Source organism: Hemicordylus capensis, chromosome 1 (assembly GCF_027244095.1).
Source record: "Hemicordylus capensis ecotype Gifberg chromosome 1, rHemCap1.1.pri, whole genome shotgun sequence".
In the NCBI taxonomy this organism is placed as follows: Eukaryota; Metazoa; Chordata; class Lepidosauria; order Squamata; family Cordylidae; genus Hemicordylus; species Hemicordylus capensis.
In genome coordinates, this window is record NC_069657.1 from 308,166,821 (window position 1) to 308,184,368 (window position 17,548).

At 43.9% G+C, this 17,548-nt stretch overlaps 1 protein-coding gene across 5 annotated transcripts in view; it reads left to right on the forward strand.

The window, feature by feature from the left end:
- The window catches only part of SENP6 (SUMO specific peptidase 6), a 123,717-nt gene that overhangs the window by 69,443 nt on the left and 36,726 nt on the right, over positions 1 to 17,548 (forward strand). For 4 of the 5 annotated variants that reach the window (XM_053286932.1, XM_053286930.1, XM_053286931.1 and 1 more), the window contains 5 exons: positions 1,264 to 1,490; positions 2,300 to 2,409; positions 2,497 to 2,613; positions 4,342 to 4,464; positions 13,349 to 13,441. In XM_053286932.1, coding sequence (XP_053142907.1) covers positions 1,264 to 1,490; positions 2,300 to 2,409; positions 2,497 to 2,613; positions 4,342 to 4,464; positions 13,349 to 13,441 — 670 coding nt within the window. Of the gene's footprint in view, positions 1 to 1,263; positions 1,491 to 2,299; positions 2,410 to 2,496; positions 2,618 to 4,341; positions 4,465 to 13,348; positions 13,442 to 17,548 lie in introns of those variants that run through there. The other variant, XM_053286934.1, reaches the window with a different exon arrangement.

A 17,548-nucleotide genomic window follows, 5' to 3' on the forward strand; every position in this document is an offset into this window, starting at 1 on the left:
TGAGTGAGCTCTCTCTTTGGTGGTGGTGTGAGGACATTGCCACAAAGAGGGAGGTGTTCGATTAATTGGGAATTGACAGCTCTAGCTCTGTGTGCTTGTGGTAGAGGTGAAAGTATTATAACGATGTCAGGCTTCCCTTATTAAAAACCAGGTAGGTACATGAGTGCCATGGGGGATTTCTCTCCTGAAAGTCACTGGCCAAATCGTAACACAATTTCAAAAACTTGTTCCTTCCCTTGCAAAAAGGAGAGGTTTCTTTTCCATCTGCCTTTTGTTAATGCTTTATCCTTCCTAGCCTGTCTTGTCAGTCGTAGCATTTTGAAGGACCTGTGCTACAATACTATAGAATATGCAGCCAGAGAAGGAACCTGTTGCATACTCCCGAGTTCAATTCCTGAATATACCATGTCAGGGGAGATAGGAGTCCACCTAATGGACAAGGTGGAGGTATAGATGATTGCTTGTGGGGATTGGTGTTCATACTCAGTTTGAAACTTAAAAATATTTGAATTGAGAATACCTTTGCTCACTCTATAAAACCTCAAGCAAGTTGCACGTCGACTTGTGCATCTGTGATAATATGTGCAGAGAGAACTTTTGCATCTTCCCTATTGAAAATGTTTTTGCTCTGTTAATGCAGGAGCAGCTCAAACATCTCTCTGGAGAGCTGTGTACATTCTCTCTTTGCACAATACTTTGGGAGCACCCATGCGGTCTTGAATTGTTTATGGGTGCAATATTGCACTCAAGCTTTCCTTTCACCAAAAAGATGATTGGCATCTATATGTGACACCTATATTCCCCTTTCTCCATATACCTCCTGATGTCTGCCATGCCTTTGAAGGGAGAAAGGTTACAACTTGAAATGTTGGCGAAAGAAATGACATACCTGGACTGGGTTCAGTGTCCAGTGTCCAGTTTTCCCTTTCCCTCTCCCACATGACTTGCACTGATAGCATACCTATGTTTTTGATGTAATCTTCCCTTTCACCTTCCAACTATTGCATGGTGAGATATTTCTCGCTGGATTTAAGGCACTGCTTCTTAGTCTTTCCAGTTCACATGGAAAATTCTTATAAAAGCCATCTTTAATGTATTGCATAGTGAAGGGGTCTTTTCAATTGATTTATTTATCAATATTATGTGCTGATTTAACATGTGGGAGCCTGAAGTGTGATGTGCATTATGAGTTGGATTATAATACACCTGTGATTTTAAATGTATAATTTCACTGTCTACTAACATCACTTCATTTTTTAATAGATCCAGAAGAACAATACATCATTTTAATTTTTGAGACTGGGCTTGATCCTCATGCAAATGCAATATTTGAAAAAATTATCGCTGAGATTGGTGTCCGGAACAACATTTCTGACTTTTTTCTGAAAATTCCTTTTGAAGAAGCAAATAGTAGGCTTGTGGCTTTTACAAAATCCTTTGAAGATGCCTCCAAAGGAAGTGCTGCTCATAAAGAAGGCAAAACGAAACATGTACTACACTCTTATTTTCGATCACCATATTAATTAAGTTGTGTTATTAATTTTGAAGTTCTCTATGCAAAGTCTGCTGCTTTGCTAAATTTTTTAAAGCAGCTAAAGGGGAGGGTCAAAGTATCTATTTGAAAGTTCATGTCAGATTGTAAAAATGCAAGAATTGAAACATTTTATTGTAAAGCCTAAGATATAAGCAAAGGGATGACACACTCTGAGGTCATTCACACAATCAAAAACTTGTGTTCTACTTGGGTTTGGGAGCTGTGTGTGCTCCCAATTTTTGTTATGTGAAAGCAAGGCAGGAGGGAAACCTGGGTAGCTTTTCCTTCTAGCTTCCTTCCACACAATCACTTCTATACAGGTTTTCCTCTTACCTTGCTTCCACACAAACAAAAATTGGGAGTGTACACAGCTCCGAAACTCAGGTAGAACACAGTTTTTGATTGTATTCATAATCTCACAGTTTTTCTTACTCTGGAACAAGAAGTCTTGTTCTGAAGAAAGAGTCTATGTTATGGACTAAGGAGTCATATACATGGAGTATTATACCTTGCTCCAAAGTGATGAAAACTTTGTTAGTCACCCATAGTATTTCCTTTGACTTCTCCATGTATCAGGATATTGTCCATGTAGTAAATTTGCTAAAAGAGGAACTAGTTGGATTCAACAAATTCTTAGAAGAAGAGAGGCATGCCCTACTGTTTGGGCATGTAAGGATTGTAAGGATATTAATACTGTCAATATTTTAATACTTTCTCACTTCCGTCTTGCGTTCTAAATAAGTATTGCATGTTCATTATTCTAAGGTTGTTGCTGAATCAAAAATGCAGCTGCGAAATTCAACACAGTTCCAGTTTTTTGATGATGATGAAGAAAGTGGAGAGCCACACACAGTCTTTATTGGTCCTATAGAAAAGTAAGAAATCATTCTGTGTGTGCTAATTATTTCCTAAATTATATGGAGTTCAATAGGTATTATTATTTAATTTAATTTTCTTTGCAGGTTGATAGTTTATCCTCCGCCTCCAGCGAAGGGTGGCATTTCTGTGACCAATGAAGATCTCCATTGCTTAAATGAAGGAGAATTCTTAAACGATGTAATAATTGACTTTTATTTAAAGTAAGTTTTTAAAGTACTGTTCTTAGAAATCTTCTGTGATGTCCATTTATATTTAGCCAGTTGATGGGAGTGGAAACTCCTTACTACATTCTAAATGCATGTCTGCCTAAACTTGCTTCTGGAATTCTCATTTCTGCACATGTACCAACAGTTGCTAGTACAGGGAAGCAAGAAGGAACACTTCCAAGAATCTTTAGAGGAAATTAGTACTGGCAAATTAATAGTAGATTATTGTTTCAAAATTCTCCATCACATCTGTTGCTCTCAAATTCATGTCACCAGCACTGGAGCCAGGTTGCAGGGTTCTAGCCCAGGGCCTCTAGCACCGGTCCCCCGGCATGATAGATCCTTCCCCCGTGCCCCCACCACCTTACTAGCAAGTGGGGAGAGAGAATTGGTGGTGGGCCATGATCAGCACAGCAGCCCCTCCCACCCTCCCCATTGGCATATTGAGGGGAAAACTTTTGCCTTGTGTCAATCCTTTTGGCATTTTTCCCACACACAAAAAGCATCCCTTGGAGAAAGCCATTTGGTTGGGGGTGGGGGGAGGGCAGAAGGAGGAATTGTTGTACATGTCTCTTGGCCAAGGAACTTATGTGGTAACCCATCCCCCCCCCAAAAAAAACCCCACCAAAAAAACCTACAACTAATTGGAGCATTTCCTAGGGACCTCTGGGGGATGCTCTCATTTGCAAACCAAGGTGCTTGTATGTGGTGGAGGTGGTGTGTGTGGTGTGGGTGGGTATTGCTTATCTTCCCTACCCCCAGAAGGGTGCTGTGCATTGCCCAAACACATATCTGGGAGCGACACAACCCTCAGATGTATTTGCACATTGCACAGAATGTTTCTGGGGTAAGGGTGATTAATGAAAATGATCCACATGTGCTGCTGAATCAGGAAGTTACCTGCTGCAGATGTGCTTCTTTTGGCTGCACACATGCAGTGTTAGTTGGGATGCTGGTAAGTGGGTAGTGGAGGATGGAAATTATCTATGCCAAAAGAATGTTCATAAGCAACAAGGACTACAGAGCTGCTGCTTACAACAGCCCTGTCTTAAGCCCATTCATTTGCCCACCTGATCTCATTCTGTGCTCTCCCACCCACCCCATTCAGCAGCAGTCAATAATGTGGAGCAAAGTTCAGTTAAATAGAGACTACATATTACAGAGGGAAAGGGGGGAAACTTGACACCAGTCTACAATTTTTGACAGCAGCTGTTCTTGCCCTGTATAGTTTTGCCTTTCTCGATTGTTATGAGTAGTTGTTGATCTAGTGATCCTTTAATAAAAAGACCACTATCATTGTTATACTATGCTGTGAAAACAAACTACACAAAAATTCAGAATGAAATATTTAAAATGAAAGCCTTAATCTGAAAGGTTAGGCCACTTCCAGACTTAGTCATGATTAACTCATCAATCACATTAATTTTGGTATGACAGTCATGACTACCTGAGTTGGGATGCTGTCTCTTACCTTTTAAGAAGGCTTTTGAAGCTGATTCACTTAAAGAGATTCACTTTTATATTGCTCATATTAATTTGGTAGGGAAATTCTGTATCCCTTCCCCCAAGCTACTATTAGGGTAGGTTAGCTCATATGTGGCAAGAATATATTAGCATTTTAGATCAAATAACTTTTGATGATAAAATAGATCTTTAGAGGCAAGACTGAAGCCTTTGGAAAGCTTATATCATTGTATGTGGGTTCTGTTTTCCAAAATAAAGATATCTGGTGCTTGAAAAATGGGAAAAAGCCTATGCTGATAAGATTCATGTATTCAGTTCCTTCTTCTACAAACGCCTTAATCAAAGAGAAAGGAGAAACCTTCATGAGACTACAAAACTCACGTAAGTCTGGCTGTTTAATTATGTTTGTAGAATTCTACACAGAGAACAAGTAGTTCTAAGCAGAACTAATAGAGCTTACTTCCAGCCTCTCTCAGCATAATGACTCTGACCTAAAACTGCTTCCCATGTTCTGTGAATCTGATTTGTATCTAACTGGGTCATAAAGCAGCATTCCCTATCCCTTGGCTGCTTTTGAAACAAGATGGTGAATTGGTGGGTTTTTAAAAAAAATTATCCCATTGAGGTCCTCTAGGATGACCCACTCCCATATATTGTGAATTGATTTTGATTCTGGTGTAAACACAACACAGACACACACAGACACCCCTTCTTCCCTTCAGAAAGTAGGCTAATGATGTGATGTGTTGTCCAGTTCTTGTAAATACAATAATTGCAAGTTTAACATGTATTAAGCAGAGGGACATTTTGTCTTTGATATCAACTGCAAATCAACTTAATGATAATGTATAGACTAACAACTATGACCTGGATTGTGATCGGTTGCATTAATAAGGAATGGGTTCTGCACGGGTAGATTGACTAGCTCCTTGTGACACCCACTCTACCCTGCACATGCCCCATGCTTCCATAGAAATCGGCAGTTGGGGCACCATTTTCTCAGTTTCCATTTGACCACCAAAGCGTCAACACCTCGTTGCTGGATCCTCAGATCAAATTGATTCTATAGTGTGAGAGAGAGAGAGAGAGAGAGAGAAGAGCCATTATTACTTCTATTGACAGTGGACTGTTTGACTATTCTTTTTGTGTGTGGACGAAGTTTGGTACTTTGGACTTAAATCAAGACTCTGTGTGCTACGGGGCTTTGCCACGGGGCGCGCTTTTGCAGCGATAGAAACTAAGAAAAATTCAAGAACTGTGTGGCTTGCTGGGCAAAACTGCCATCCGCAGACTACCATGATTCATGCTTGTTATGCTTAGGAGAGCAGCACAACCCAGCAGCTTGTAAAATTTGCTGCTCCTTCTCTAAACAGACTTTAAAGAACCAAGCATTGTGGTTGAGAGCGGCACTATGACAAGGCGCTCTGGCCTCCGACGCCAAGGCCGGGTTTCCTCTCAACATCAAAATCTACTGAGCAGTTGGAATCTGCTACTATGCAGTCTAAAACCACTGCTGGAGTTCAAGAGGCCAAAAGTGGTCTTGAATCTGTGACATCAGCATAAGAAAAAATGTGGAGACACTCCTTGGACAAGGAATGCAATTCTCCACCACCCAAGAAATGCCGGATCAAGTAGAGGTCGAAAAGCAGTACGCCTTTGCCAACTGGACTGCAGAACAAGAGTTCATCATTGACACTGACTGCCAGACGGTTAACATTGTGGGGTTCGTGGTCAACATTGAGAGATCTGCCATTGACTTTGGAGGCTCTGCCTTCGGCTTCGAAACAGACTCCAGTCTCAACTACGACATCGATGTCAACGTCAAAGATGACACTGCCAACCACGGCGTTTACGGGTTGCACGCTCCCCATATTCTATGGTTGTGCCGTGTAGGACTACAACTGTCTCCAGCACAGACACTGGTTCAATCCCCATTACAGCAGCAGCACTACAATAGGGGGGCTACCTTGATTTCACAACAGAGGATCAGAATCAGTATGAGGTTTCTCTGGATCCGAATAGTGCAACCACGTTCTTGGCCATGCTGAATTCTCCTAACAGTACCCCTTCAGGGTCTACATTCCAGGGCTTTCTGAGCAGCGGCCTCTACATCGACCAGGAGGCCGATGAGCTTTCACTTTAGAAACAAAAGACACCTTTGATGTCACCACTCCAAATCTTGACCACTGTGCCTTCCATATCAAATAAAATGTCTACCTTATACTACCTGGAGGAGCCCCCGTGGTATCAAGACCGGTCCTAATGTTGCCATGATTGGTGTCTATGGCCAGGTTATGCTCCACTGACATGGAAAACACCAGTGACTTATGCAGCATAAAGAACTCACACGCTCCTGTGAATTTAGGCATAGTATATCCAGGGGATTATACAGAATAGCAACTATGGAAGGAGCAATGGGGAATGCAGTGGCTGCAGCATGCTTTCCCAGAGAGGCAACCAGATTTACAGGCTTCTACTTGTGTGCCACAGATACAAACAATTTCAGTTGCTTGCCAGACTATGGCTACATTGCCTCCAGTACGGCCTCCTGCACCACAATCTAATCCATGGCCTCAAGAGGCACCACAAGTACCAAGTGCGCCACAAGGCCCACTGGACCAGCTGCCTAGCCAACCCAAGGGAAAGGTGAAAAGAAAGACAGCTCTGACCAAAGGTGATGGCGATGGTTATACTTTTGGTTCCACTGATGTGGATGGGGCAGGCCATCCCTCTGACCCGCCTTCAGATGTGCCCCTAAAACATCACTATCTCCATCAGAGGAAGTAAAGCCTATCATGCCCAGATGAGGGAGATGGCTGAGGCCTTGGGCTTATTGCTGAAGCTTCCGGAGACAGACCTGAAGGACTCAGTCTATAATATGATTGTGGCTGCAAAAACATCTCACCTGGTAGCTCTTCCAATGTTGCCTGTAATCACCAAGGCAGCCTAGGAAGCATTGCAAACCTCAACACCAACTTTAAACGTCTAGAGTGTTTATACAGGATCCTAGAAGAGGACAATATGTACCTTTTGCATCATCCTGTGCCAAACCCCTTAGTAATTGATTGCACATTGACGTCCAAGGTGGGGGACACAAGCATATCACACCTTCAGATAAAGAAGGAAGAAAGATGGACGTTATGGGGAGGAAGTTCTATTCCACCTCCAGTTTGGCCATAAGAACTGCAAACTATACCATCTGGAGGGCCAGGTATAATAATCTTTTGTGGGATGCCTTGCTGCAAGATTCTACTTCCATGGCTCTGGAGGAGTTTCAAGACAGGTTTGCAGAAGTCTATGAGAAGACTACAGCCATTACAACTTGGCACATTCAAACATTTGGCCAAGATGGAATCACGGGCCATGGCAACTGCCGTGACTTTGCGCTGACACGCATGGTTGAGATCAACAAACTTAAAGCAAGACTTGCACCACCATGTGGAGAATGTGTACTTCCACGTGGGCATTCAAGAGAACAACTGCAAGTACCTAAGATTTACAGTGGAATATTCAGTGTTCCAATATACCTTGGATTATCAGCAGGCCCACATGTGTTCATGAAAGTTATGGCGGTAGTAGTGGCATACTTATGGGCAGAAGACGTTGTGGTTTTCCCATTTTTAGACTGGCTTCTGGTAAGCGATGACAGAGAAAGATTACATTTGCGGATCCACTATGTGTTACAGCTGTTGCGGGATCTCGGCATCAACATCAGCTGGAAGAAGTCAAACCTAGAACCACAGAAACGCATGAGTTACATCAGAGCGATTCTAGATGTACATTTTAAAATGGCATTCTTACCAATAGAATGCTATCAGTAGATCAGGGACCTGATTCGTTTCACCTTGACCCTAACTCAGTCTGTGGAAAGCATTCAGTGGTTAATGGGACTGATGGTGTACTGCAGTGCCACGGTGTGTTACATGCGTCTGCATAAGGGGCCTCTGCAGAAGTGGTACCTCAGGAACTTTCACCCCAATGTCAACAGCCAGAAAAGGCTGCTGACACTCTCACAGATAGTAGGTATTACATGCTCTACACTAGTGGATGGTGGAGACCAATCTGTTGGAAAGGGTTCCATTCCAGCCGTTACTCCCACTCAGTGGGTAACTACATCCCCTCTTGGGATGGGGAGCCCATTGTGCCGAGCATCCGATGCAAGGGCAGTGGACAATACAACAGGCTCATCGACATGTAAACTACTTGGAACTTTGGCTGTATTTATTGCACTAAAAGCATTCGAGCCATTGCTCAGGAACAGAGTGGTGCAGATCCAGCTGGACAACACGACGGCCATTGCGTATCTTAACCGACAAGGAGGGACAGTGTCCCACTCGCTTCGTACCTTGAGTATGCAGATTTGGGAATGGTGTATTCTCTAGCCATACGTATAAGGGGTGTGGACAGTATATTGGCGGACAACTTCAGTCATTTGAAACAACTTTTATCAACACTACGAGTGGGAGATAACAGCATCTATCCACAATGGGGACATCCAACTGTGGACTTGTTTGTGACTGCTGACCACAAAAAGTGTCCGAGTTACTTCTCATGTGCAGGAGTTAGCAGGAGATCCCTAGGGGATGCTTTTCAACATCATTGGAATAAAGGCTTCCTATATCTATTTGCGCCACAGCTGTTAATTGTGTCCTGGCATAGATCATGAGGGACAACTCAACCTGAATCCTGGTGACGCCGTGGTGGCCACAGCAGCCTTGGTTTGCATTGCTTCTCAAACTCTCAAAGAGGAGTTTTTAAGGAAAATTTCATTTAATAATAGGCCGACAACAAGAAAAAAATGTGATTGCAAATGGAAGATGTTTGCAATATATGCAGTGTAAGCATGGTTACCTTCCTAAGAAGGCCACTCTGAAACAGGTATTGCTGTACATGACCTCTTTGAAGCTTACTGACTTGACAAATGTGTCTCTAAGGGCACATATAGCTGCTAGATTGTCTAAGCATAAGGGGTGGGATGGGTCAACAGTATTCTCCCATCCAGACTGTAAGAAATTTTTGAAGGGAGTGAACAACTTATATCCTCTAAAAAGGAAACTAATGGAACAATGGAGTTTGTTCTTGGTTTTGTCGTCATCAACTGAAGGCCCTTTTGAGCCAATGAGGGCGGCGACTCTCAAGTTGGTTAGTTTGAAAACATTATTCCTAATTGCCATCACTACTTCCAGGCGAGTGAGTGAGTTGACGGAGTTGCGTACAGACTTCCTTTATACTCAGTTCTATCCATATAAGGTGTTTATGAGACTGGATCTAAGTTTCCATCCTAAGATAGTGACGGAGTTTCATTTAAATGTAATGAACATAGGTCTTGGGCGGTATAAAATAATTCCTGCCTCCTCTCAAAATTGAAAGTTTCCATTAGAGAAGGCGCTGCACTCATTGGATGTATGTCGTTCTCTGTTATACTGTTTGGGAAAAGCAAGAGATATTATGAGAATGAAGAAACTGTGTAGCTTACAGTGGAAAAGCCAAGGGCCAACCAATCTCAAGACAGAGACTGGCATGTTGGTTGGTGGAGTTGATTGTGCATTTGTACAAGCAGTAGGGTGTGTGGACTCCCATGTACTATAAGAGCACATTCAACAAGAGCATACGCTGCCTCAGCAGCACATCTGTTGGGGATTAGGATGGCTGATATATGCATTGCTGTGACATGGTCTTCTTGGCAGCTGTTTGTGAAACATTACACCATTGACCTGTGTTTGGTTGAGCAAGCTGGATTTGGGAGGAGTGTTGTGAAAAGGGTGTTGCCACACCCTTCTGGGTCTACTGTGTCCTCCACCTTCTTAAGAAGCTGGTTAATCAACCATTCCTTAGGAATGCAACAGATCACAATCCAGATAAACAGTTTGCTCACCTGTAACTGATGATCTGGTAGTGATCTGTTGTATTCACAAAACCCTCCGGATCCTCCCCGCAAAAGTAGTTTTTTTAAATTTGTTTTTAAATAACTCGTATGGTCACTAAACGATAATCAGGTTATGGCGGTTTGCAAGAGACTGAGAAAATGGCGCCCCAACTGCCAATTTCAATGGAAGCATGGAGTACATGCAGGGCAGAGTGGGTGTCACAAGCAGCTAGTCAATCTACCCAAAAGGTCCCTGTGCAGGCGCAGAACCTATTCCTCATTAATACAACGGATCACTACCAGATTGTCAGTTACAGGTGATCAACCTGTTTTTCTGTGGCTAATGTAGCCACTTGGTATTTGGTTTTAATTTTTAAAAGATATTGAGGCCATTCACAGAGTCAAAAACTGTGTTCCACTCAGGTTTGGGATCTGTGTGTGCTCCCAATTTTCGGTTGTGTGGAAGGTATGAGGAAAACCTGGGTAGCTTTTCCTCCTACTTTGCTTCCACACAATCACTTCTACTCAGGTCTTCCTCTTACCTTGCTTTCCCAGAACCAAAAACTGAGCGCACACACAGATCCCAAACCTAGGCAGAACACAGTTTTTGATTGTGTGAATGACCTCACCATCATTCTTGCCCAAAGGACTAAAATTATAGAGAGACTTTAAAACTTTGGTGCCATGAGAACCTTATGATGATAGCTAAACTAGATAGAAGAAAATGCATACATAATCCCCCTAAATACCTACAGAGGGAATCATAGATTTATTTAATTCACATGTTTATATCACTCCATACAAAGGTCCCTGGGTGATTCACAGTTTAAAAGCACAACAATTAAACATTCACACAATTAAAACAGTTTAACATACAGATAAAAACTCTAAAACCTTGAAAACTATGTTCTAAAAGCCTGACTAAACAGGTATGTCTTCAGATCCTTCTTTAAAACATCTAGAGAAGGGGAGGCTCTGATTTAGTTAGGAAGCATGTTACAAAGTCCTGGGCAACCTGAAAAAGGCCTGGTTTCGAGTCATCAGCAACCCCATCCAGAATAGGCAGATCCAAGTCACTTCCTAAGTTTGGACCTCCCACAATGAGTACCGCTGCCTCAGTTTGTTCTCCCTCATCCATCTCATTATTGTCTCCATGCAGTCGTTTAGGGAATTTAGGCCATTTCCTGATAAATTTGACATGGAGAAATAGATTTGGGTGTCATCAGCATATTGATGACACCCTACACCAAATCACCGGATGATCTCTCCAAACTGTTTGATGTACAGGAGAACCCCATTAATCATGGACTCCATACCCACAGTTTCATGTATCTGTAGTTGGAGAATTGGTACCTGACCTCTCTATATGCAAAAAAAATTGACACTTGGGGAGTTAATTTTGGCATATCTGTGGGTTGGTTGTGGCCAGAAATGATCTTGGAGGTCATTTCTGGCTGCCATTTTGAGATCGAGAGCCTTAAAATTTTCTTTCTCAGAAAAAAAAGGCAAAAAAGCCACAATTTTCTGCTGATATTTGCAATCGGGGTTAATTTTTTTCCTGGGGACCCATGGATCACTGGGGGAGGCCACACACCCTTGCATTTTTAGGGCCATTTTCCCTTTTTCTTTGAACATTTTCCTAACCTCCAGGAACCTAACCCCCGCGATCCCATTGCCCCAATGTCTCCATTTTCACAGTTTCTGTATTCGCAATAGCTGTGGAGAATTGAACATCCGCAGACACAGAGGTTCTCCTGTAGATATTAAAGAGCATTGGAGATAGAATGGAGCCCTGCAGGACCCTATACAGTAGCTCTCATTTTGAAGAGCAACAATCCCCAAGTGAACACCATCTAGAACCTCCCTGAGAGGTAGGAGTGGAACCACTGCAAAGCAGCACTGCCCACTCCCAACCCCTTCAGGCACTCCAGAAAGATACCATAGTCAATGGTATTGAAAGCCACTGAGAGATCCAAAAGGATCACAGAGTCAGACTCCCCATTTCGATTCCTAGTTGGATAATCCAACAGGCCAACTAAGACTGTCTCAACCCTATAGCTTGTCTGAAAGCCAGTTTGAAATGGGTCCAGATAATTTGCTTCTTCCAAAACTGCCTGGAGCTGAGATGCCACCACCCTCTTAATCACCTTGTCCAACCATGGGAGGTTGGAGACAGACCTATAATTGCCTAATTCTGTGGGATCCGATGCAGATTTCTTCAACAGTGGCCTAATAATAGTCTCCTTGAGACAAGGAGGCATCCTGTCCTCCCTCAGAGAAGCATTGATACAAGACCCTCGCCAATGACTTCCCTGCTAGATCATATAAGTCATGTTGGGCAAGGATAAAGAGGACAGGTAGTAAGGCAAAGTGTCCCAAGCAGCTTGTCCACATCCTCAGGAGTCACAAACAGAAACTGATCCAATTTAACCATACAAGAGGAACTGCTAGACACTTCCACAATAGACTCTGCAGTAACTGTAGATTTTAGTTCAGTTTGAATACGAGAGATTTTTATCTGGGAAAAACTCATTAAAAAATATCACAGTGGCTAACTGATGGATCAAAATTCTCATTCAGGGGAGGAGGAACATGTACTAGCCCTCTCACAACCCTAGAAAAACTTTGATGGACAATAGCTTGCAGAAACAGTACAGGCAGAAAAGAACTCCTTTTTTTTTTTGGTGCTGCACCCATTGCCAGAGCATAGATCTTCAAATGTACTCTGTGTTGTAATCTGTCGGATTTGAGCAGAGTCTTTCTCCACTTGCATTCTAGCCCTCTACCTTGCTGCTTCAGCCCCCGTGGTTCTTCTGTATACCAAGGGTCTAATTTAGAAGTGGGTTGGAGAGGGCGCTTGGGGCAATCATGTCTACCGCCCAAGTAAGTTTATTATTCTGAGTCTGAACAGGGGCATTGGCAGAACCAACTTTACTGGAATCCTATTGGATGCATTAGCCTTTTTCAGGCGGATCATCCTAATAGGCCCTTCACCCCTGTGAAGGAAGATTGTGGCTGTTAGTTCGACTTTAACCAGATGGTAGTGCCTCCATGACAATGGGGAAATCACAGGAGTCCTCACTCACAGAACACCATTCTGATCATACCCAAAAACCAAATCAAGAGTGTGACCAGCAATATGTGTTGGTCTTGAGACCACTTGGGATGGACCAATATCTGTCATGGCTGCTATGAACTCCTGAACTGATCCTGACAAGTTGTTTTCAAAGTGAACATTAAAGTCCCCCAGAACTATCAGTCTGGGAGACTCCATCACCAACTCCGCAACCAAGTCAGTCAGTTCATATTCTTATAGACCACAGCCGCCACTCCTCTCTCCCCACATCCTCTTACCTGCTCTAAATACATCCCTCCCCCACCCCTTTGATATTTTTGCAGAATTCAACAGAAACGGCATGGACGAGTAAAAACATGGACACGGCATGTTGATATCTTTGATAAAGACTTTATTTTTGTTCCCCTCAATGAGGCGTGAGTAATACTTGTTCTGTTACATGTGGTGGGTGTGGGTTATCTGTCATTTGTACTAAGCTTATATGCCTCAGGAAAACTTTGGATACCTTCCATAAATTACTTACTTGGGGAATCTGTGAAATAAGTACTTGTACTGTGGTGCAACTTGTACTATGGTTTATTTGAAGGAACTGAAGACAAAGGACATATCTGCAGATAGCACAGGCAAAACTACATGGTGATTAGGGTTCTATTGACCATTCTTGTGGTAAACACGGTAGAATTTTGCATAATCAATATTGAAATCCATGTCTTTGAGAGCAGCTAAACAGCAAGAGGAACAACTGAAGGACTATGAGGGGAACCAGTTGTCCCCTTTAAAGTTCTAAATGGTTGGGTCCACCTAAAGGACCGTACATGATCCTGTCCAATCTTTGAGATCTTCAGGGGAGGCTTTTTTGCATCCTACCACCATCGAAGGTGCAGTTGGGGAGTATATTGGAGAGGGTCTTCTTGATTGTGACACCCAGACACCAGAAATCTGTTTCACTCTTCTGCCCGCCAGGTTTCCATGTGTTCCATCGACCCCGGGTCCTTGGCTGGGGAGGCAGAGTGTCAGTGATTTATAGGGAAAACCTCACATTGATTAGGGGCCCTGCCCTGCAGGCAACAGGTTATGAGTGCCTTTTTGTGATGCTGGGTCTTCTCAATAAGCTTGGGCTGTTGCTTGTGTACCGGCCGCCCCGCTGTCGAGCCTCAGCTCCTCCTGAGCTTCTTGATCCTGCTGCAGGCCTGCTGGTTGTGAACCCCAGATTTGTGATTCTGGAGGATTTCAACCTGTCAGACCTGACTTGAGAGTTCGATGATGGCCCAGGATTTCATGGCCTCCATGGCAGCCATGGGCTTATCGCAACTTATTTCTGGCCTGACTCATGTTGGTGGTCACACTTTGGACCTGGTTTTTGTCTCGGAGCAGTGGTGACATGATCTTAAAATGGGGGACTTACCCATCTATCCCTTGTCGTGGTCTGATCACTCCCTAATTTGTTTGCGGATCACTGCCACTCCTCCCCTTCACAGGGGCACTGGACCTATTAGGGTGGTCTGCCCTAGTCGCCTTATGGATCCTGATGGTTTTCAGAGGGCACTTGGGGAGTTGCCCAGCAATCTGATAGGCAACTTGCCAGCACTACTCGTTGAGGCCCGGAACATTGGGGCTACAAGGGCACTTGACAAGATTACTTCTGAGTGGCATCTTAGGGCTTGTGGATCTCAGCTTCCTTGGTTCTCTGAGGAACTTTAAGAGATTAAGCGAGTCAAAGGACTCCAAGAGTGCCACTGGAAGAATACTAAGATAGAAGCCAACCAAGCACAGTTGCTTGCCCATGTTTGGAAGTATATAGTGATGATAAGGGCAGCAAAATCTACTCATTTCTCCGTGCTTATTTCATCAGCGGATTCCCGTCTGGCGGCCCTTTTCTGAATCACCCGTTCTTGGCTGGGAAGCATTGATTCTGGTGACCTTCCATCTGGCCACTGTGACATGTTTGCTAGGTTTACCACTGATAACGTTGCTTGCTTGATCGAAGTTGGATTCCAATTGCTCAGTATCCATTGAGGTAATAGAGGCTGAGTCTTGTGATACTATCTGGGATACCTTTTGAGCTTGTTGAGGCTGATGATGTGGACAGGATTCTTGCCAACATGTGCACAGCAACCTCTAGCCTGGACCCTTGTCCCTCCTGGCTTGTTAGGGCTGTGAGAGGGAATGTTTTGTCCTGGCTTTGGGAGACAGTTAAATCCTCTTTTCAGGAGGGGTTTGTTCCATCAGTCCTTAAAGAGGCTGTGGTCTACCCTCTTCTGAAGAAGCCTTCTCTTGACCCTGACAATCTGGATAACCTTTTCTTGCTAAGATTCTGAAGAAGGTGGTCTGTGCTCAGTTGATGAGAGTCCTGGAGGAAACTGATTTCCTGGATCCTTTCCAGTCAGGTTTTAGGCTGCAGCACAACACTGAAATGACATTGGTTGCCTTGTTTTGTAAGCTTGATGTGGGAAGTGCACCGCTCTTGGTTCTTCTTGATCTCTCAGCGGCCTTCGATACCATTGACCATGCTATCTTTCTGGAGCGCTTAAGTGGGCTGGGCCTTTTGGGCATTGTTCTTCAGTGGTTCCAGTCCTATCTCATGGGATGATTCCAGTCAGTGTCGATTGGGGGTGAGTGTTCTGTGCTCTGGTCCCTTTCTTGTGGGGTTCCACAGGGCTCGGTCCTTTCTCCCATTCTCTTTAACATCTGCATGAAGTCTCTAGGCCTGGTCATCCGTCGGTTTGTGTTAAGTTTTCATCAATATGCTGATGATACTCGGCTTTATATCTCTACCCCTGGCCAAACAGTTGATGCTGTCCATGTGCTGGCTCAGTGTCTAGAGGCTGTCAGGACCTGGATGGGCCAAAACAAGCTCAGGCTCTATTCCTCCAAGACAGAGTTGTTCTTATTCAGTTTGCAATCTGGCCAATTGCCATGTGTGAGTTTATCTCTTGACGGTGTTGTGCTTCACTTGAGAGAGATGGTTCGTGATCTGGGGGTCCTTCTGGACTCCCAGCTCCTGCTTAAACAGCTAGTGGAGGCCATGGCCAGGGGTGCCTTTGCCCAGCTTTGGCTGGTTCGCCAATTACGGCCTTTTCTTGACTGGCAGGCCCTGACAGCAGTAACTCATGCCTCTGTTACCTCTTGTTTGGATTACTGTAATGTGCTCTACCTAGGGTTGCCTTTGAAAACTATTCAGAAGTTTCAACTAGTCCAGAATGTAGCGGCCTGCCTCCTTATGGGAGGCCGTAGATTTGATAGTGTCACATCTCTTTGATGGTTGCTGCACTGGTTGCCTGTTTGCTTCTAGGTCCAGTTGAAAGTTCTGGTTCTCACCTTCAAAACCCTTATGGGCTTAGCACCTGATCTCCGGGATTGCCTCTCCTGGCCAGTTGTATCCTGGCCTGTGAGGTCTTCTCAGCTGGCCCTACTTAGTGTCCCAGGCCCTGGTATAGTGTGTGGTGTCTGGGCCTGTAGGAAGGTCTTCTCTGTGTCTGCCCTTCTTCTTTGGAATACTCTTTCCCTCCCTCCCCCTCATTTTTTCAGCCCCCTTCCTGGCTGCTTTTAAGGCCCTTCTTAAGATCCACCCAGGTGTTTGCCTTATTATTATTTTTATTATTTTATTTTATTTTATTTTATTTTATATTTTATTTTAATTAATTTTTATTAGTTTTGTTGTTCACCGCCTAGAGTCTTTGGAGGAGACGGTATATAAGAAAATGTCAGTAAATAAATAAATAACTCCTTCTGTGCCAGCCTTTTGTAGTGTAACAAAGACAATAATTTTTGTCTTTGCCTTCAGTTTAAGTTTGATTTTGTCCCCCCTGGATTTTTCTTGTTTGTTGGTTCTACTCCCTTACGTTACACTTAATGGGGCTATAGCTCGGTGGTGTAGCATCTGCTTTGCATGCAGAAGGTTCCAGGTTCAGTCCCTGGTATCTCCAGGTAGAGCTGGGAAAGACTCCTTGAAACCTTGGAGACCTGCTGCCAATCAGTGCAGAGAATACTGAGCTAGATGGACCAATGGTATGACTCAGTATAAGACAGTTTCCTATGTTCTTAATGGGGGTGTGCACAGAACTGGTTTCCACTGTTTATTTTGAATTTGGATCGAATTCGAATCGGACCACAGTTATGTGACCAGTTCATTTGGCCAAAACAGGTCAGTGGTTCAGTGGGCTTGTAAAGGGGAATCGGGTGAGGATTCCTCTTTACAAGCAAAGGGAAAGCCTTCACAAAAAGCTTCTAAAGTGGACGGAGGCACAGCGAGATGCACCTATAAGCAGATGATAGAGTTCTCTTCTTAACATCCCATCCCACGTTCAGCAGCCTACACTTGGCAATATGGCTCCTGCAATGACCTGCCTCTGCATGCTCAGCATGTCAACGCAAATGACCTCCAAGCATGCGCAAAGGCATTGTTGTTGCTGCACACAGACTGCTTAAGGGAGGGAGCACCACTGCTCCATGGTGGGCCAGGGGCAGTAAGGAAGGGGCCTTATCTGCTTTTAGGTGTATCTCATAGTCTGCCCCCCCCCCCC